The 21,579-nt window shown below is 39.3% G+C and overlaps 1 protein-coding gene across 1 annotated transcript in view; it reads left to right on the top strand.

The window, feature by feature from the left end:
- Nucleotides 1–21,579, top strand: part of RANBP17 (RAN binding protein 17) — a 434,944-nt gene that overhangs the window by 360,702 nt on the left and 52,663 nt on the right. Inside the window, exons 23-24 of the mRNA XM_030927988.1 lie at nt 14,745–14,959; nt 16,508–16,646. Coding sequence (XP_030783848.1) covers nt 14,745–14,959; nt 16,508–16,646 — 354 coding nt within the window. The remainder of the gene's footprint in view (nt 1–14,744; nt 14,960–16,507; nt 16,647–21,579) is intronic.

Below are 21,579 nucleotides of genomic sequence, written 5' to 3'. Positions count from 1 at the left end.
ACAGCAATATTGAAATTAGGCCAATGAATAATGCTACAATGGCCTCTAAGTATTCAAGTGAAAGGAAGAGTTGTACATGTCTCACTTTAAATCAAAAGCTAGAAATGATTAAGCTTAGCAAAGAAGGCATGTCAAATGCTGAGACAGGTCAAAAGCTAGGCCTCTCACACCAAACAGCCAAGTGGTAAATGCAAAGGAAAAGCTCCTGAAAGAAATTAAAAGTTCTACACTAGCAAACACACAAATGATAAAAAAGAAAAAAAGAAAAGAAAAAATAGTGAAACAATCTTATTGCTGATATGCAGAAGGTTTTAGTAGTCTGAGATCAAACCAGTCATCATATTCCCTTAAGGCAAAGCTTAATCCAGAGTAAGGTTCTAACTCTGTTCACTTCTACGAAGGCTGAGAGAGGTGAGGAGGCTACAGAAGAAAAGTTGGAAGCTAGCAGAGGTTGGTTCATGAGGTTTACAGAAAGAGGCCATCTCCATAACATCAAAGTGCAAAGTGAAGCAGCAAGTGCTGATGGAGAAGCTGCAGCAAGTTATCACGATGATCTAGCTAAGATTCATTTTGAAGAAGGTGGCTACACTAAAAACATTTTTCATGGAGACAAAATGCTATTGGAAGAAGATGCCATCTAGGACTTTCACAGCTAGAGAAGTCTTCAGAGGACAAGCGGACTCTCTTGTTAGGGCTTAATGCTGACGGTGACTTGAAGCGGAAGCCAATACTCATTTACCGTTTTGAAAATCCTAGGGCCCTTAAGAATTATGCTAAATCTACTCTGCCTGTGCTCTAGAAATATAGCAACAAAGACTGGATGACAGCACATCTGTTTACAGCATGCTTTACTATTTTAAGCCCACTGTTGAAGCCTACTGCTTAGAAAAAGATTCCTTTCAAAAGGTTACTGCTCACTGACAGTGCACCTGGTCACCCAGGAGCTCTGATGGAGATGTACAAGGAGATTAATGTTGTTTTCATGTCTGCTAACACAACATCCATTCTGCAGCCCATGGGTCAAGGAGTCATTTTGACTTTCAAGTCGTATTATTTCAGAAATACATTTTGCAAGGCTGTAGCTGCCATAGATAGTGATTCCTCTGATGGATCTGGACAAAGTAAATTGAAAACCTTCCAGAAAGGATTCAGTATTCTAGATGCCATCAAGAACATTTGTGATTCACAGGAGGAGGTGAAAATCAACATTTAGCAGGAGTTTGGAAGAAGTTGATTCCAACCCTCATGGGTGACTTTGAAGAGTTCCAAGACTTCAGGGGGGAAATTAACTGCAGATGTGGTTGAAACAGCAAGAGGCAGCCGGGCGCGGTGGCCCAAGCCTGTAATCCCAGCACTTTGGGAGGCCGAGACGGGTGGATCGTGAGGTGGCGGGCGCCTGTAGTCCCAACTACTCAGGAGGCTGAGGCAAGAGAATGGCGTGAACCCGGGAGGCAGAGCTTACAGTGAGCTGAGATCTGGCCACTGCACTCCAGCCTGGGCGACAGAGTGAGACTCCGTCTCAGAAAAAAAAAAAAGAAAGAAAGAAACAGCAAGAGACCTATAATTAGAAGTGGAGACTGAAGATGTGACGGAACTGCCGCAGTCTCGTGATCAAACTTGAATGGATGAGGAGTCGCTTCTTCTGGATGACCAACGATGGAATCTACTTGTGGTAAAAAGCTTTAAAATATTACATAACCTTAGTTGATAAAGTGGCAGCACAGTTTGAGAGGACTGACTCCAATTTTTAAAGAAGTTCTCCTGTGGGTCAAATGCTATCAAACAGCATTGTATGCTACAGAGAAATCTTTTGTGAAAGGAAGTCAATTGATGCAGCAGATTTCATTGTTGTCTTATTTTAAGAAATTGCCACAGCCACCTCAAACTTTGGCAACTGCCCTGATCAGTCAGCAGCTATCAACATTGAGACCAGACCTTCCACCAGGAAAAAGATTACAGCTCCCCAAAGGCTCAGATGATTGCTAGCAATTTTTAGCAATAAAATATTTTTAGTTATAGTGTATACATATTATTTTAGACATGAGGTTGTTGCACAGTTAATAGACTATGGTACAGTGTAAACTTTTATATGCACTGAGAAACAAGAAAAAAGCTGTATGACTAACTTTATTGGGATATTTGCTTTATTGTAGTGGTCTGGAACTGAACTCACAATATTTCCAAGGTGTTATAGTTATGTATAAATGATACTTATGTATAAATGATTATAAGAAGATAGCTAAAGAATTCATTGGTCTTGAAATAACTAGAGAGCTAATAAAATGTCACCAAAAAAATAACAGTTCTCGAGAGAATAGATTGTCCAGGAACTATGGATAGGGTCTTAGATCTTTTTTTTTTTTTTTTTTTTTTTTTGAGACAGAGTCTCGCTCTGTGGCCCAGGCTGGAGCGCAGTGGCCAGATCACAGCTCACTGCAAGCTCCGCCTCCCGGGTTTACACCATTCTCCTGCCTCAGCCTCCCGAGTAGCTGGGACTACAGGTGCCCGCCACCTCGCCCGGCTAGTGTTTTGTATTTTTTTTAGTAGAGACAGGGTTTCACCGTGTTAGCCAGGATGATCTCGATCTCCTGACCTCGTGATCCGCCCGTCTCGGCCTCCCAAAGTGCTGGGATTACAGGCTTGAGCCACCCACCCCCGGCCAGGGTCTTAGATCTTATCAGTTGGTTAGGGCATATGATTACAAAGGAGCAAAGAGTAAGGTTCACAAAAGTCTTGTGGAGGCAGTGGAATGATCAACACCTTGAGGATCCCAAAACCAGGATCGGGTGGCTTACAAAGCAAGGCCTTGAGGATGATAGCTGAACAAATGCTTAGATAGTGGATTCCTTCATCCATGCACCTAACATTTGTTGAGCATTTACTTGTTTTGTTTTGTTTTGTTTTGTTTGAAACAGTCTTGCTCTGTCACCCAGGCTTGGCGTGCAGTGGCATGGTCTTAGCTCACTGCAACCTCTGCCTCCTGGGTTCAAGCGATTCTTCTTCCTCAGCCTCCCGAGTAGCTGGGATTACAGGTGCGCACCACCACGCCCTGCTAATTTTTGTGTTTTTGGTAGAGACGATGTTTCACCATATTGGCCAGGCTGGTCTCAAACTCCTGACCTCAAGTGATCTGCCTGCCTCGGCCCCCCAAAGTGCTGGGATTACAGGCGTAAGCCGCTGTGCCTGGCTAAGCATTTACTGTTAATATGTTTCTGATCCTGTGAGAGATAGGAAGATAAATAAGATGCAAAAGGAAAAGAAAAAAAAAAAAAAAAAGAATCCACCAGGGCACGGTGGCTCACACCTGTAATCCCAGCACTTTGGGAGGCCAAGGAGGGTGGGTCACCTGAGGTTGGGAGTTTGAGACCAGCCTGTCCAACATGAAGAAACCCCATCTCTACTAAAAATACAAAATTAGCCGGGCGTGGTGGCGTGTGCCTGTAATTCCAGCTACTCAGGAGGCTAAGGCAGGAGAATTGCTTGAACCCAGAAGGTGGAGGTTGCAGTGAGCTGAGATGGTGCCATTGCACTTCAGCCTGGGCAACAAGAGCAAAACTCCGTCTCAAAAAAAAAAAAAAAAAAAAAAGAATCTTACTGTTTCTTCCCTTAAAGAACTTAAGTCCAGCAGGGGAGTCAGACAAATGAAAAAAGAATTATGATGTGTTGTGCTCTGTGTTATCCTTGAGAAGTATTTAGAGTGCCATAGGAGCCCAGAAGAGATTTCTAGCTGAAACTGGGGGTTTAGAGAAGGCAATATTTCTTGAAGGAAAAAGAATAAGGCTCAGAAGTTATAGAAGGGCATTTAAAGGAGAGAATAGATTTTACAAAGCACATAAATATAGAACAGCCTGGTTAGTTAGGAAACTCAAGGAATTTCAAAATTGCTGAAGACTAAAGCTAATGTTAAGGAGCTTTAGGCAGTGAGAGACAACCAGTTATGAAGTAACTTTTGGGTCAAAGTAAAGCATTACAACTTTAGGCTGGGCACGGTGACTCACGCCTGTAATCCTGGCACTTTGGAAGGCCGAGGCACATGGATCACCTGAAGTCAGGAGTTCGAGACCAGCCTGGCCTACATGGCGAAACCCTGTCTCTACTAAAAATACAAAAAATTAGCCAGGTGTGGTGGCGGGCACCTGTAATCCCAGCTACCTGGGAGGCTAAGGCAGGAGAATTGCTTGAACCTGGGAGACGGAGGTTGCAGTGAGCTGAGATCACACCTTTGCACTCCAGCCTGGGCGACAGAGAAGACTGTGTTAAAAAAAAAAAAAAAAAAAGATTTACAACTTCATCCTTAAAGATACACATTCTTTAAGGAAAATACTGCATAGTATGACCATATTTACATTTTTGAGAAACCACTTTGATAGCGTTGTGGTAGGTGAATTATTTGATGTAAAGCTAGAAGAGAAAGGAACAGAATTAGGCTTTTTTTGGTTTGGTTTTTTTTGTTGAGACAAGATCTCACTCTGTCACCCAGGCTGGAGTGCAGTGTCATGATCATAATTCGCTGAACCTTCGAAGTCCTGGGCTCAGGTTATCCTCCCGCCTCAACTTCCTGAGTAGCTGGGACTGCAGGCATGTACCACCGTGCCTGGCTTTTTTTTTTTTTTTTTTTTTTAATTTTAAGTAGAGATAGGTCCTCACTATGTTGCCCAGGCTTTTTGCAAACTCCTTACGGCAAGCAATCCTCCCCCCTCAGCCTCCCAAAGTCCTTGGATCACAGGCTTCAGCCACCACGCCTGGCCAGAATTGTTATTTAAATTAGCATACAATGTTAGTAGACATAAAATTATGTCTACTCTTCCTTTCCTGTCTCAACATGATTGCCTCCTATATGATAATATGATTTTACAAAATTTATGTTATCATACAAAGAAAAGTATACCAGTTCTTGGGAATTTATAGAATATTGTGTACTACTCTAAGACTATATGTAGGATCCTTGCCATCTTGCCATCTTCAATATAGTTTTCTTTTTGTTACTGTTCAGTCTGGGGCAAGACTTTCCCCAATACCTAATTCTATTGTTTGCACATGAGATCACTCAAGAAGTGGTTGCATCTGACTGACTGAGAGACTAGAAGTAGGTTTTGCTGGTAGCCACCAGTTAACAATTGTGCGTCTAGTTGAAATTCCTTTCAACAAATAAGAAAAAATATATAATGATTTCAAAATAAACTCTGTAAGCTTTAAATACTGGGAATTTTTTTTTTCTTTTTCAGTTACTTGGTATGGCTCTATGGAAAAGCAAGAATTATAAAAATGTCCATAACCTTTATAAACTCATTTCTATTTTTCTTCTAAGGAAATAATCCCATAATAGAGGACAGCTAACTACAGCTAAAGATCCTTGATGTTACATTATCCATAACAGTAAAAACTGGGAAAACAAACAAAATGCTACAAATAGCAAAATGCTTGAATAACACAGAAGGATATGTCAGTTCAGTGGAATACATTGCAACCATTAAAAATTATCTTTTCAGGTTACCCAGCTTATGGAAAATACAAATAATACCATATCAAGGTAGAATTCAAATTTTACCTATACTCTAGGTCATGTTAGACTTCTATATACATGGCAACAATTGAAAGAAAACAAACTTCAAAATAGTTTGAAATATTGAGGTTGCAAGTTAATGTTTTTAAGATTTTTGTATCTACTAATATGCTTATAAAATAAGCTATACAAAATCTTTTATTCAAAGAAGGTAGTGAATCATACGTAAATCTGTAATTACATTATTGGACAACATTACTCCGAGAGTTCGGAAACAAAATTACATCAGTGCTGAAATTCCATCTTCTATGTCAGCAACTTATGCTGCAAAGTTAAGAAAGGTATGGAACCACCATAAGCATACAGCCTGGGGTCCGCTTGTACTACCATGTCTTTTTCTATCATGTTTTTCTGTACCTATCACTTTCTTTCCCATCTTTTTTCATCCAAAATAATTTTTTTTCTTTTTTTGCTTTTCTCTAACTATAAAATAATATACTCATGGAGGGAAAAGATCCAGCAATGTTATTTCAAAATAAACTCTGTAAGCTTTACATTTTTCATTTTTCACTTAGTACAGGAAAAGAAAACCCCCCATTCATCACCCAAAGTTAACCATTATTAACAGTTTAGTGTATGTACCCTTCTATGCTTTTTATGTGTACATACACACATATTTTCCCAAACATGATATCATGTGTGCTATTCTGTAATTTGTTGTTTTTTATTTATATTATGGTCATTGTTCTATGTTAACATATATAAATCTACCTCTTTTTAAATAGTTGCAAAATATTCCATTTTATGGTCATACTATAATTTATTAATCTCCTTTAGCTGAACATCTGCTTTTTCATTATCATTCATAGTGCTTCAGTCAATAACTTTGTACATTCAGCTTTGTGAGTTTCAGTCATTCATTCAACAGATGTGTAGTAAGAACAACAGGTGCTGTTACAGGCTCTTTGGATACCTCAGTGGGCAAACCAAAAAAGAAATTAACTAGTAATTAGAAGGTAGGCTGGGCACAGCTGCTCGTGCCTTGTAGTTCTAGCACTTTAGGAGGCTGATGTAGGAGGACTGCTTGAACCCAGGAGTTTGAGACTAGCCTGGACATCACAGTGAGACCCCGTCTCCATAAAAAAATTAGAAAAGAAAAAGAAGGTAATAAGTGCTATAAAGAAAGAAAGAGAAAAAAAAAGAAAAGAAAAGAAAGAAAATAGATTAGGATAAGGGGGCATCTAATCCCAGAGAGTGAAACAACAGAAACACTAATTCATTGCTGGTAGAACGCAGAATGGTGCGGCCACTTTAGAAGACATTTTGGCAGCTTCTTATGAAACTGAACATCGTCATTGTAAGATCCAGTAATCATGCCCCTTGGTATTAACCAAAGGCATCAAAAACTTATGGTCACACAAAAACATGTACACTGATATTTATAACAGCTTTATTCTCAATTGCTAAAACTGATTTTCTTCAGTAGGTGAGTGGATAAATAAACAACAGTACAACCAGACGATGGAATGTTATTCAGTGCTAAAAAATAATAATAATAAAGCTATAAAATTACAAAAAGATATATAAGAACCACAATGCCTCTTACTGAGTGAAACAAGCCAATCTGAAAAGCCTTACATACTGTATAATCCCAAGTACGTGACATTCTGGAAAAGGGAAAACTATGAAGACGGTAAAAGCTCAGTGGCTGCCAGTGGTTAGGGGAGAATGAAGGATAAATAGGCAGAGCAGAGGATTTGGGGGGCATTGAAACTCTGTGTGATACTATAATGGTGGATGCATGTTCATTATACGTTTGTCCAAACCGATAGAATGTACACCACCAACAGTGAATGCTGATGTAAACTATGACATTGGCTAATAATGATATGTCAATATTGGTCCAGATTGTAACAAATGTACCACTCTAGTGGGGGATGTTGATAGTAGGGAAGCTGTGCATGTGTGGGGACAGGAGATGTATGGTAATCTCTGTACCTCTCTCTCAGCTTTGCTGTGATCCTTAAACTCCTTATTGTTAAAAAAGAAAAAAAATACACACACATATCTTAAGTGCTAGGGATTTAGGGACATGTTGCATTATTAGAGTGGTCAAGGTAGGCCTCATTGAAAATACGACGTTTGAACAAAGACTTCCAGTAAATGAGGGAGTTAGTCACGTGGATTTCTTGAAGACCATTCTAGGCTGAGGAAACAGCAAGTAGTAAAGTCTTAAGGCAGGAGTGTATCTGGCATGTCTGAAGGGCAGCAAGGAGGTCAGTAGCTGAAGCAGAGTGAACAAAAGGAAGAGTAATAAGAACAGTATCATATAAGGCCTGTAGCCCACTAACATCACTTTGACTTTAACTCTAAATAAAATAGAGGACCTCAGGAACATTCTGAGCACAGGAATGACATGGCCTGACCTAAGTTTCTAAAAAATTACTCAGGCTGCTATATTAAGGGTAGACTATAGAGGATTAAAGGTGTAAGCAGGGAAGTCAGATAAGACAATATTGCAGTAATTCAGGCAAAGTTTGATACTGGCTTTAAACAAAGTAATAGCAGTGGGAGTGGTCAGATTCTGGATATATTATGAAGGTAAGACAAATCAAATTTCTTGATTCATTGGATGAATGGTAGGACAGAAAAAAATGTAGTCAAGAGATTTGAACACAAGCAACTAGAAAGAAGTAGTTGCCATCTTCTATGGAGATGGAGAAGGCTAAGATGTGTGTGGGGGACCAAAGTTCCATTTTGGTTATGTTGAATTTGAGATATCAATTAATATCCAAGTGGAGATGTTGAGTGCCACTATGGATTTTTGATTCTGGAGTTTGGAAAATAGGTCTAGGGAGTCCTTTGATTCATTCAGTGATATTTACAGCTGCAGAACTAGGTAAGAACTAGGAATGAGTGTGCTTGCTTCATCAACACACCTACTAGGACTAAAGATGAGTTGTAAATATAGAGGAAGACTTCGGTTTGAGTTCTGGTGCACTCCAATGTTGGAAGGTAAAAAAGAAGAAGGAACTGGCAAAGAAGATTGAGCGAACACTGAAGAAAATCGAGACAATGTGTCTTGGAAGACGAGGTGGTCACCTATGACCTATCAAAAGTTGCCAGTCAAGTAAGATGAAGACTAAGAGTCAACCATTACATTTTGCAACCAGAAGTCACTAGTAACCTTGAAAAGAGCACTTTGAGTGGAGCGGGCATAAAAGAGAATGAGAAGAGAAGAAATGGAGACAATGAATTGAGCAATATCTAACAGAGGAAGTGAGGCCAAGAGAAGGTTTTACGTGTCTTTTTTTTTTTTTTTTTCATGGAAGAGACAATAGTGTGACTTGTATTCTGATGAGAATGAGCCAATAGCAAACAAACAAGATTGCATAGTAGAGAAGGGCAAAAATTGTTGGTGCCTTGTCCTTAAGCACATAAGAGAGAGGAGATGGGAACTAGTTGGACATGTTGAGGGATTGACTTTTACTAAAGACAGTATATGTGAGTGCAGATGCTAGTAGAAAACTATAAATGGTAGGGAATGTTAGTATTAGAATATAGAAATTGATCTACACACACACACACATACATATATTTTTTCAAGACGGGGTCTTTACTCTGTCACTCAGGCTGGAGTGCAGTGGTGTGATCATGGCTCACTGCATCTTCAGCCTCTTGGGCTCAAGTGATCCTCCCACCTCAGCCTCCCAAGTAGCTGGGAGTAATGATGCATGCCACTACACCTGGCTAATTTTTTGTAGAAATGGGATTTTGCCATGTTGCCCAGGCTGGTCTCAAGCTACTGGGCTCAAGTGATCCATCCCCTTCAGCCTCCCAAAATGCTGGGATTACAGATGCAAGCCATTTCACCCAGCCTTTTAAAAATATTTTTAATAAATGTTAACAAATTGCCTTCTAGAATGGTTATACTAATTTTATATTCCCAACAATTTTTTTATTTTCCTACATCCTTATCAACACTGCATTGTGTTATCTTTTTCAATCTGAAAGGGAAATACTATATTCCCTCCAGCCTTTACAGCTTCAATTCTGTCCCAAACCATTTATGTCCAGAGACCTTGGCTGGTTTGCAGAGAGACAAGAGTGGGTTGAGTAACCTGAAGTAAAAGAACATCAGCAAGTTGCAGTACTCTTCACATAATTGCGCCTTCCAATGATGAGTGAAGACATTCAGCCGGTACAGTTGTCAGCTAGCTATCACATTCACTTTAAAATTTTAGAGATTAAAAGAGAAAAAGAAAAGGTAAATCAATGTGATTGATTGATTGCTTTGTAAGCCAAGAAATAACATTGTTTATACTGTTAGTTTCTCCTGGTATAAGATACTACCGTGGTATATCTTATCCCTTGCGTCACTTTTCTAAGTATTTTGAGACATAGCAAATTGGTGGAATGGGAAGCAAAAAGCAAAACTAATCCTCTGCAGCTAATTCTCTATTGAAGAAACAGAGGAGAGGCTGTCAAATGATAGAGTATTGACCTTACTTTGAATGTGTAAATGAAAAGGACTAGAGGGAAGTGGCATTATTTTATATCGCACACACTCAGCTTCACCTCCTCCTCTTTTCAAGGCTATAGTTCCTCCAAATGTGAACTTACAGGCCATTAGACAAGAGAAAAAAAATGAACCCCAAGTACTGTGTATTGTCATAGTTTACGTTTATAGAGCACTGTGCCAGCTACTTTATATATGCTGTCTCCTTTACTCCATATAAGAGCCTTGTGAATTATAAGTGTTGTTATCCTCATTTTGTAGATGAGGAAACTGTGACTTATATAAGTCAATAATCTGCTCAGATACCTAGATAGTAAGGAAACGTCTAGGATTCAGACCAGGTCAGTATGAGTCAGAAGCTCACACTGTGAATCACTACCTTCTGTACTATATGTTTATCTTCTGTTACAGTATTACCTTATTATGTAGTTCTCAGCTGAGGCCTGTGAAAGAAAGCCATTCTTCTTTGGGTAGTGGGGGTCTCTTCTGAAGAGGAAGACATCCTGGAGTCAGTCACTCAGCAAAAAGAATGGATCTCAGGAGAAAAAATAATTTAAAAAAAAAATACACCTGAGAGTCGGTCGCAGATGAGCAGAAGATTTGACATCTTCCTATGTGTATCCCTCTTTAAAAGTACATCTTCAGAGTTGTCTAGAAGGGTACTTGTGAGTGCTAGAAGCTAATAACAACAACAAAGGCCTCTCCATGAAGGACAGAAAGTGGAGGTGAAGGAGAACCCCAAGCAGTTCTCTTAAGCTAATAATGAGGAAAATATTTCTAATAAGCCAAATTATGTAGATCAGGAATAATTATCTGTGCTCATTTCCTAGTTGTTTTCCCACATTATTTAATGAGATTTCTTATACTGCTACAGCATGTACAAGAGTAAGAATGGGAATTCCAAAGTACTTGTGCCTCCATTCCCCGTTCTCACCTTTGGCCAGGTTAACCATTCAGTTCACAGCATTCTTTTACCCTGAGCCCCAAGATAGCCTCAGCATCTATCTTACCCAGCTTAAGGATGTTACAGTATCTCTTTTACCCTCCCCAAATTATGGCATATGTGCTCAGTGGGAAACAGAGTTTTTCCTTTTAGTTCTAGCCTTTGAAAGTCTGTTTTATTTCATTAAAGTATGACTTATTTTTGTGCTGCTACAGTAGTACCAAAGTAGCAGCTGTTACTGGCTTTAGTAGCTGCTAACCTGGCAATGCCATCATCTCCTCGCTGTCCATCAGGGCAATATAGATCTCCCTCTTAGGAAGGAAATGCTGACATGGAAGGAGTAGAATTTTCTAGGTATGGAGTGGAGCAGGGAGGACAAGGAGGGACATCATACCTAGAGAGGAAGATCAAAAGCAAACCTAAGCCCTGTCACTTTTGTTTATACTAATGTGAGTCTAACTCCTAGATTTCCAGCTTTTTGAGGGCAGGATCAACAATTTCAGTAAGTATTGCTGAATAACACATATTGAATAAAGCTGCATTCCAGTAAATAAGTGGATAACATGGCCGAGCCTTCTTTTCCATAGTCTTTTATAATCACCATGGAATGCTGAGGCACTTGAGCAAAATGAGGTAGTCTCCTATTTCAAAAGTATTCATCATTCTACTGTTGCAAGGTCAAAATAGTACATTAATTACTGTCTTAACCCATTTATGCCTAGTGTTCCATTATTAGGACGCTAAGCTTGTGGGAGTTATTTGTATCCTGTTGCTCAAGGTCATCTCCAAGATCTGATTTTTCACACAAAAAAATTTGCAACATTCGGCATAAATGGGTTAATATAGATGTGTCTGACATAGTCCAAAAGGCAGGACATATATGCCAAATTGCAACATATTAATATAGAGATAACAGTTATGATTCTAGATAATGCTTCTTGATGATAGATTATCCAGTCCTTTACGGATTTTTTTTTTTTTTCCCATCAGGCAGTTCTTGGCCTGCCTATTTCATCTGTTGCTACAGAATATAGGACCTTTACTTTCCCCATAAGGATATCAGCATAAAAAGGCCCCAAAAGTTTTCTCACTTTTACCTTGGCCTTCCCACTTCCCAACAAACACAAAACCAGTGAAAATTACCAAAATTACCCGAGCTCTTTTCATCGCATGGGTATACAGTGCTGTTCTTTCTTGGGAAAGGGAAGGAGAGAAAATGTCTAACCTTGGTTTAAATTGAATTCGAGGCAAAGGTAGAAAAACAGTGGTTTAGAACTATTCCTTTCTGGAGTACTTGACTTTCTTAGACATTCATGCCTTTGCGCTTTATCTACCCAGAGTACACTCCTCTTTTTCCAAGTCCGTGTGGCAACTTCAATTATCCTTCAAACTTAACCTGTTCTATGAAGCCTTTCCCCCTGCCTTCCGGCCAAAGGAAAGTTAGCCTCTTTTTCTGTTCACATAACATCTTGACATACCTCTCCGATAGCATTTGTCACATTGTATGGAATTATTTATTTACAGATCTATTTCCCCCAACAGACTGAACTCCCTCAGGGCAGAAATTTTACTGTATTCATTTGTTTATACCAACACCTCACACATAGTAGCTGTTAAATAAATGCTGTCATACTGAGTTGAATCTTTATGCAACTATTATATCTCTCTAAGGTAAGTTACAATGAGATCATGAAAGAGGGTACAGTATTTGATATGGAGTAAATTATAAGATATGCTTCAGCCTTCTAGACACTGGTTTTGTCATTCAGATATATAAATTATAAGCAAAGTCACATGGACTTCTAAGGCTACACAGAAGAAAATGTGCATATAGAAATGCTCCACATACATGGAACAGACCAAGGCAGATCAAGAAGAGGGAACTTTTACCCTGCACTGGTCCTGTGTTTCATGCTCTGCTAGAAGTATTGGTCCTTCTTAACCTCTTAGTACACATGGGGTTACCATAATATATATATGAGTCAAGCTTCAAACCAGGAAAAACAAGCACGATAATACTTTTGGAATGGATAACTTATTTTAGAAATTAGACCTTATACAATCTTAGGCAAAGATGGGGAAATAGGGCCAAAGCGGGGAGTTGAAGGTTCAGGGGAAAAAAATCAACGATCAGCCCTCTGGAAATAATGGCATAATTGGAATTTGCAGGGAAATCTAGAAACCAGGCACATTTAGGTGCTAGAGTGGAACTATGAAAGGATTAGGGGTGAGAAGGTAGCTGGTGTTACGGTATAGAAGTCAGTAGAAGGCTGTTGCCTCTGCATAGCTATTGCTTCTGTAAGTATGCTACCACCTGTTTGGTGGTGTGCTTGGAGATACTGGTCAGCAGGGTTGGTAGTTCTAGACACAAACAGAACAAGGAAGCACAAGGACAAAGTGAAACCGAGCAGCATTTCTACCTCTTACTCTCACCACCTCTAATCACAGCAAGTCGTGGCAGCTACTGCACTCCCAGCATCCAAATCTCACACAAATTTCTCTTTTGGCCAATTGTAGCCCACAACCATAAAGGCAAGTGGATTCTAAGAAACTTAATTCTTGTTAGCTAAGTTGACACGGTATAAGCCACTAAATTATACTTCTAAATTTTGTAAATTGAATTTAGTTTCAATTTTAGAAGCAATACTCATTTGACCAGGAAAAAGCAGAGGTAAGAAACATATATTACTTTATATTTTTTAAAGCATTATCAAGTATTGCCTAGTAACATACTAACTAGCACACATTTCAGAAACAAATTATTGATTATAAATGCTAACTACTACAGAAGATTTTAAGGTGATCATACAAACATTTCTTTGTCTTCTGATGGTCAATACAGAATTTAAGTACAATTTTTAAAACATCTCTTGAGATCTTCTGAAGAAGGATCTAAGAAGAAAAAGGAAGTAATATTTACTGTACACTGCACCAAGAACTTCTTTGTGTGTTATTTCACTGAATTCATGTACCAAACCTGTGAGGCTCCTAAAAGTGAAGTAAATCAAGATCAAATTCAATCAAATTCATATAAAAGGTTAAAAATTTGCCGAGAATTTAGGGTAATTTACATCTCAGTCAGGTTATCTTTTTCTCTTGACTTAGTTTTATCCTACTTTTTAAAATTTTTTACTGACAGGATAACACATAAAATGAACTAATCTTTTTTTTTTTTTTTTTTGGGATGGAGTCTCGCTCTGTCACCCAAGCTGGAGTGCAGTGGCGCAATCTCAGCTCACTGCAAGCTCCGCCTCCCGGGTTCACACCATTCTGCCACCTAAGCCTCCCGAGTAGCTGGGACTACAGGCGCCTGCCACCACACTCGGCTAATTTTTTGTATTTTTAGTAGAGACAGGGTTTCACCATGTTAGCCAGGATGGTCTCGATCTCCTGACCTCATGATCCGCCCACCTTGGCCTCCCAAAGTGCTGGGATTACAGGCATGAGCCATGACACCCGGCCAAATGAACTAATCTTAAGAGTACAACTTAATGAATTTTCACATACCTGTGTATACATCTGTGTAATCACCATGCAGATAAAAATATAGCACTTTTCCAATATCCTTGATTGATTTTTCCTTGGACCTTTTGTACTTCCAGGTAAATTGCCATATGTATTTATATTTTTTATTACAATGAATAAAAAAATTCTTAAAAATATGCTGGGAGGAAGAGAACATTTGCAGTAAAGTAAGAATGTTAAATAGTGTGTCCCATAACTGCTTTGAATGACATCTACTTATGTCACTTTCTCTTTCTGCTTTTACCCTAAAACAGGTAATCAGATCCTGTCCCTTGGGAGCCTCTCAAAAGATCAGATTTATCCAATGAAACTCAAGGGCATCTCCATCTGCTATTCAGCTCTCAAGTCTGCCTTGTGTGGAAATTATGTCAGTTTTGGCGTCTTCAAGTTGTATGGGGACAACCATTTTGACAATGTACTCCAGGCCTTTGTCAAAATGCTGCTGTCAGTGTCCCACAGTGACTTGCTAGTAAGCAATCATGCATCATGGGAGTCTTTGTGTGAAATGTGAAGTAATACCACCACAGGCCTGGAAGTGTTACAATGAAGTCCAGGGAGTTAGCCTAGAACGTTTTATGTTTTAAGACAGCATACTTGATCTAACTTACAGATTTTGGAAAACTATAGTGGCTTTTTTTTTTTTTTAACATCTCTGCCTGATTATACAGAAGCCAATATGTGCCCAATGTAGTCACAGTAATTACTTAAGTAACATAGCCAAATCATGCTCAGGCTTCGTTCAGGCTTTCCCACCTGCTCCCACCCAAGGTTACGAGTAAAATCTGGAAGGCCTTTGTTAGTCAACCTGTGTAAGAAATGCTCCTTGATCTCCTAGTGGGCTAGTCCATCATCTTCCACCTTTATAAACTAATCTTGGAATGGCCACATCTCAAGCCAAAGTTATTAAGCTTCCTTATAGTAGAATGGAATGATCATTGAAGGATATGTCTGTTAGACAGAAATTACAAAATAGAAACTTGAGTCACATCAGCCATATGTTAATATCACCTCATCAAAGAGTTACTTCACTACAGTTAAAGTCCACCAAGACAACTGGTATGGTTCCAAGAATTTTTCTCTAATTTTTTTATTCTAATAGTCAAGCAAACCTTCAATCCAGTAATTCTCAAACTTGAGGGTGCATAAGATTCTCTTAACTTGTGTGTTAAAAATGTACATTTCAGGGCCTAAACTAGAGCTTGTCATTTAGTGAGTCTGAAGTGGGAATCAGGCAACTGCATTTTTGGCAAGCACCCCAAGTGATTCCTATTGAGTTGGTCTTAACGTCACTTTAAGAAATGCTCCTCTGGTTTCTCTCTTTTTTTTTTTTTTCTTTTTTTTTTAGAGGTGGGGTCTTGTTGTGTTGCCCAGGCTGTTCTTAGACTCCTGGGCTTAAGCAATTCTCCTGCCTCAGCCTCCCAAGTAGCTGGAATTACCAGCATGAACCTCCATGCCCAGCTTCTCTAATTTATCATGCAAGTGTGTTTCTTTGATACTGGTTTGGATTGCATTTGAGATTTTTCAGGTATCTTTCTCATGCACTTATCTTTTGCCTGTAGTGTATGGTAAATATTAAGCCCTTTACCAAATTATTATTTAGTTAGATGGATTAGCATTATATTAATACAACAGACTATGGTGCCAAATCCCATTATAACAGCAAATGTCTTTGTGTTTAAAAAACCAACCAAAAAAAGGTTTCCTAGCCACTGTTAAGCACTGTTCAGTGTTAAGTATTCCAATCCAGAAAAATAATTCACACAGTCTTCTAAATGTCATATTGCAGGGATTTTACTTTTAAGTGCTAACCATGTAAGGTAAAGAGATCAAGAGATTCCTATCAGAACCCCTTTAAATGCTGGATTCGGACTCATTATGTCATTTGCTCTATATATTTATTGACTTTGTGTTTAAATAAGTTTACAGTTTCCACTATTATAAATGACAATTTTCCCTGGACTGTAACATGTATTTTTCTTCCCTGTGGTTTGACATTTAGTATGTCTCTGTCTTGTAGCAATACCGGAAACTGAGCCAGTCTTACTATCCACTCCTGGAATGTCTCACTCAGGACCACATGAGCTTCGTCATCAACTTAGAGCCTCCTGTACTCATGTATGTTCTCACATCTATCTCAGAGGGACTCACTACTCTTGGTAAGGATCATAGAGGACATTGTTTCCATAGGAAAAACTTGATTATGGGCTTTTAATGTATGTGATTATTGAGACTATCATCCTACAAAGGGGGAAAAGATATTGTGAACCCAAACTGAAAGATTATTTTATAACCATTGCTTGCAAGTGGGAAAAACGTATTTCTTCATATTTTGATACATAGTTATGTTTTCATCAGCTTTACTGAGGTATAATTTACATATAATAAAATTCACTGATTTTAAGTGGACAGTCCAATGAGTCCTTGTACAAATGTGTACATGTACACAAACATAGCCACCGCGACCAATGTGTAGTACATTTTCATCATCACTAAAAGCTCTTTTTTCCTCCTTCTAATCAATCCCTTCCCCCTACCTCTCACCCCAGGGAACTAATGCCTGCTTTCTCTCACAATAGTTTGCCTTTTCCAGAACTACATATAAGTGGAATTATATAATATGACGTTATTTGTGTCTGGCTTCTTTCATTTAGCCTAGTGACTTTGAGATTCATTCACATTATTTTGAAAATCAATTAGTTTATTCCTTTCTGTTGCTGTGTATTATTCCATTGTATGGATTATTAGTTTGTTTATTCACCAGCTGATGGACATTTGGGTTGCTTTGATTATTTGACTATTTTGAATACAGCTATTATGAACATTCCTATACAAGTATTTATGTAGGTAAATTTTTTTTATTTCTCTTGGGTACATACCTAGAAGTGGGATTTCTAGGTTATATGCTAAGTGTATTTTTAACATATAAGAAACTAACAAACTATTTCCCAGAGTGACAGTGACAGCATTTTGCTGTCAACAACAGTATATGAGGATTCCAGTTGCTCTGTATACTTGCTAACATTATTCATGTCTTTTTCATCTTACCCATGACAGTGGGTGTGAAGTAGAATCTTCAAGCTGACTAATCTTTTCTTCTGTGATACCTAATCTTCTATTAATACTGTATTTGGGGCTGGGCGCAGTGGCTCAGCCTGTAATCCCAGCACTTTGGGAGGCTGAGGCGGGTGGATCACCTTAGGTCAGGAGTTCAAGACCAGCCTGGCCAACATGGTGAAGCCCCATCTCTACTAAAAAAACAAAAAAGTTAGCCAGGCCTGATGGTGGGCGCCTATAATCCCAACTACTCGGGAGGCTGAGGCAGGAGAATCACATGCACCCAGATGCACCCAGGAGGCATAGGTTGCAGTGAGCTGAGACTGCACCATTGCACTCAGCCTGGACAACAAGAATGAAATTCTGTCTCAAAAAAAAAAATAAAAAAAAGATTTTAGCTGAGCACGGTGGCTCGTGCCTGTAATTCTAGCACTTTGGGAGGCCAAGGCGGGTGGATTACCTGAGGTCAGGAATTAAAGCCTAGGTTGACCAACATGGTGAAACCCTGTTTCTACTGAAAATACAAAACATTAGCCAGGGGTGGTGGCACCTGCCTGTAGTCCCAACTACTCCGGAGGCCAAGGCAGGAGAATCGCTGAGGTTACAATAAGCCAAGATGGCGCCATTGCACTCCAGCCTGGGCAACAAGAGCAGAACTCCATCTCAAAAAAAAACAAAAGAACTGCATTTGTTTCCATTTTAGACAGTATATTTTTATTCTCTAGAATTATTATTATTTTTTTTTAAGACAGAGTCTCGCTCTGTTGCCCAGACTGGAGCACAGTGATATGATCTCATCTCACTGCAACCTCCATCTCCCAGGTTCAAGCGATTCTTGTGCCTCAGCCTCCCGAGTAGCTGAAATTACAGGCTTGCGCCACCATACCCAGCTAATTTTTGTATTTTTAGTAGAGATAAGGTTTTGCCATGTTGGCCAGGCTGGTCTTGAACTCCTGACCTCAAATGATCCACCCACTTCGGCCTCCCAAAGCACTGGGATTACAGGCGTGAACCACCATGCCTGGACTTCAATATTTTAATATTGAATTTTTAAATATTTTCCATTTTCTCCTCATCAGGTTTATGTTTTTTTAACATTGATCATATGTATAAGAGTTATAATAGGCCAGGTGCGGTGGCTCACACCTGTAATCCCAGCACTTTGGGAGGCCGAGGCAGGCAGATCACAAGGTCAGGAGATTGAGACCATCCTGGCTAACACAGTGAAACCCCATCGCTACTAAAAATACAAAAACAAAATTAGTCAGGCCTGGTAGTGGGCACCTGTAGTCCCAGCTACCCAGGAGGCTGAGGCAGGAGAATGGCATGAACCCGGGAGGCAGAGCTTGCAGTGAGTCAAGATCATGCCGCTGCACTCCAGGTCTCCAAAAACCAAAAGATTTTTAATAGCTGTTTTAAGGTCCTTGTCTACTGATGTGATTTCTGGATCTGTTTCTATGGATTTTTCTCCTTATGGGTCACGTTTTTTTCATTCTTAATATAACTTGTTATTTTTGAATGTGTGCCAGACATCATGAATTTTACATTTTGAATTTTCTGTGCTAGATTTTGGTTTTTATTTTTTGGAGACAGAGTTTCGCTCTTGTTGCCCAGGCTGGAGTGTAACAGCGTGATCTCGGCTCACTGCAACCTCCGTCTCTCGGGTTCAAGTGTTTCTCCTGCCTCAGCCTCCCGAGTAGCTGGGATTACCGGCATACACTACCACGCCCAGCTAATTCTGTATTTTTAGTAGAGACAGGGTTTCTCCATGTTTGTCAAGCTGGTCTTACACTCCCGACCTTGGGTAATCCTCTCGCCTCAGCCTCTCAAAGTGCTGGGATTATAGGCATGAGCTACCATACTCGGCCAATTTTGATTTTCTTAATGTGGATTTTATTCTATCCTTCAGTTGAATAACTTTTGGATCAGTTTGACTCATTTGAGATCAGATGGCAACTCTTATTTTGGAGTAATTGGGTCCCACCACTAAAGTGTTATCCCTGTGAGGACACTGCAGTGCTCCATGTGCTATGAAGTTCCTCCACAAATGATTTCCAGCTTGTAATCTTCAAGAATTATTTGGCCTATTGCTTTTCAGTGGTTCTTTCCCCAGCCTTGGGAGTTTCTTCTCTTCCTTTTTTTTTTTTTTTTTTTCAGATGGAGTCTCTCTCCGTCGCCCAGGCTGGAGTACAGTGGCGTGATCCCGGATCACTGCAGCCTCCACCTCCCAAGTACCTGGGATTACAGGCATTTGCCACCACGCCCAACTAATTGTTTTGTATTGTTAGTAGAGATGGGGTTTCACCTTGTTGGCCAGGCTGGTCTCAAACTCCTGACCTCAAGTGATCTCCCAAAGTGCTGGGATTACAGGCATGAGCCACTGCGCCTGGCCTCTTCTCATACTTTTATAGGTCACTGTTCAGACAAACACTGGAGAGGACTCCTTGGAGATCTGTAGAACTCTCTTACATAGGTCCCACACTCTGGTACTCTGTACTACAAGTTTTAGCTGCTTTAGCCTTCCCAGATTTCAACCTTTTATTCTCCAACTCAATGAGACTGCTTGGCTTTGTTTGGGTTTTCCCTTACTAGCCTGCAATCTGGAAACTGCTTTGGGCAATAAGCTTGAGCAATTGTTTTCCTCCTCTCTAGTTTAATGGTCCTGTACTGCTTGTTGTACAATAATTGAAAACCATTGTTTCGTATAATTTGTCCTGTTTTCTAGTTGTTTGGCAGGAGGGCAAATTCTCATAGCAGTTAATTCTTCATGGAATAAGAAGAAATTCTGTCTTCTATTATTACAGTTTAGCTTGACATTCTTTTATCTCACATCAGTAATACTTGAAGATTTTGAATTAGTTGCAGGTAGCTATGTTATTTTCGACATATGATCTTGTTAAGACTTAGAATCTGCATTTTAACAGACTCTCAAGGGCGTCTTGACAAAGTGGCATTATGAAGGGAATACTGAACTTGGATTTAAGTCCCAGCACTGCCACTTACTACTTGTATGACCATGGGCACATACTCTGTGCCTGCTGCTGTCATAGGTGATTCATGTGGATACTTGACTGTTTGCATTCTCAGAACCATTTGTGTATCAAAAGCAGGTTAGGTACTCTACGAGCACTCTTTATTCTTATTTTCTACTTATTTTCTACTTTATTCTTACTTTCTACTTGTAAGTTTCTAAAGGACAGGAACAGTCTATTACTACTTTACTTCCAGTTCCTAGCATTATAGTAAGTGCTCAATAAATATTTACTGAATGCATTAATTAGGTAATATTATTTTCATTGTACAAATGAGGTAAGCTGTGGCTCAGAGAGGTGAAATAATTTGCCTAAGATCATAAAACTAATAAGTGAATGACCTAGGAGTCATTCAAACTCTAAAACCCATTCTTCCTGACCACACTACCCTGCTAGATCTACCTGATAAAGGTCACAGCTTTGACAGCTAGAGGCCTGGTAGAGATTATTTTCTTTGTACATATTGGTGGTTTTATCTTCAGCCTCTTGTATTGTTGCAAATTCACATTGTAACCACTGGATAACTCTGGCAAGTGAATTGGGCCCTGTGTCATTAAGAAAGGGGACTATTTAGAATGTTGAAAGTAACCACTTGGATTTTTCCTTTCCCAACAATTATATATTTTAAAAAGAGGAATTTATTGGTATTGTTTGGATTATAGGCAGGTTTCATTTCTCTTGTTGCCTTGATGGAAAAAATGAGGAGGTACAGAAAAGTTGAATCAGTGATAGAGTGATGACTTGCCTAATATTCCGAAAATGATAAAAAAATTTCGGTTAATTTCATTCATTAGCATTTTTAATTTCATGCTATCGTTTTAATCATCCATCCATTCTCTGCCCACCCCAACCCCAAACTCTTATACACAGACACCAAGTACAATGTCTTTAAAAAGCTGCTCGTACTGATGGCTCTGAATTCCTTCATTCAGTAATTATCAGTTGTGCATATACTATATACCAAGTACCTTTCTAAACCTTGGCAGTACTGAAGGGAACAAGA

The sequence above is a fragment of the Rhinopithecus roxellana genome, chromosome 3, assembly GCF_007565055.1.
Source record: "Rhinopithecus roxellana isolate Shanxi Qingling chromosome 3, ASM756505v1, whole genome shotgun sequence".
NCBI lineage: Eukaryota > Metazoa > Chordata > Mammalia > Primates > Cercopithecidae > Rhinopithecus > Rhinopithecus roxellana.
The sequence above is the reverse complement of the archived record's forward strand: the minus strand, read 5'-3'. Positions and strand labels throughout refer to the sequence as shown.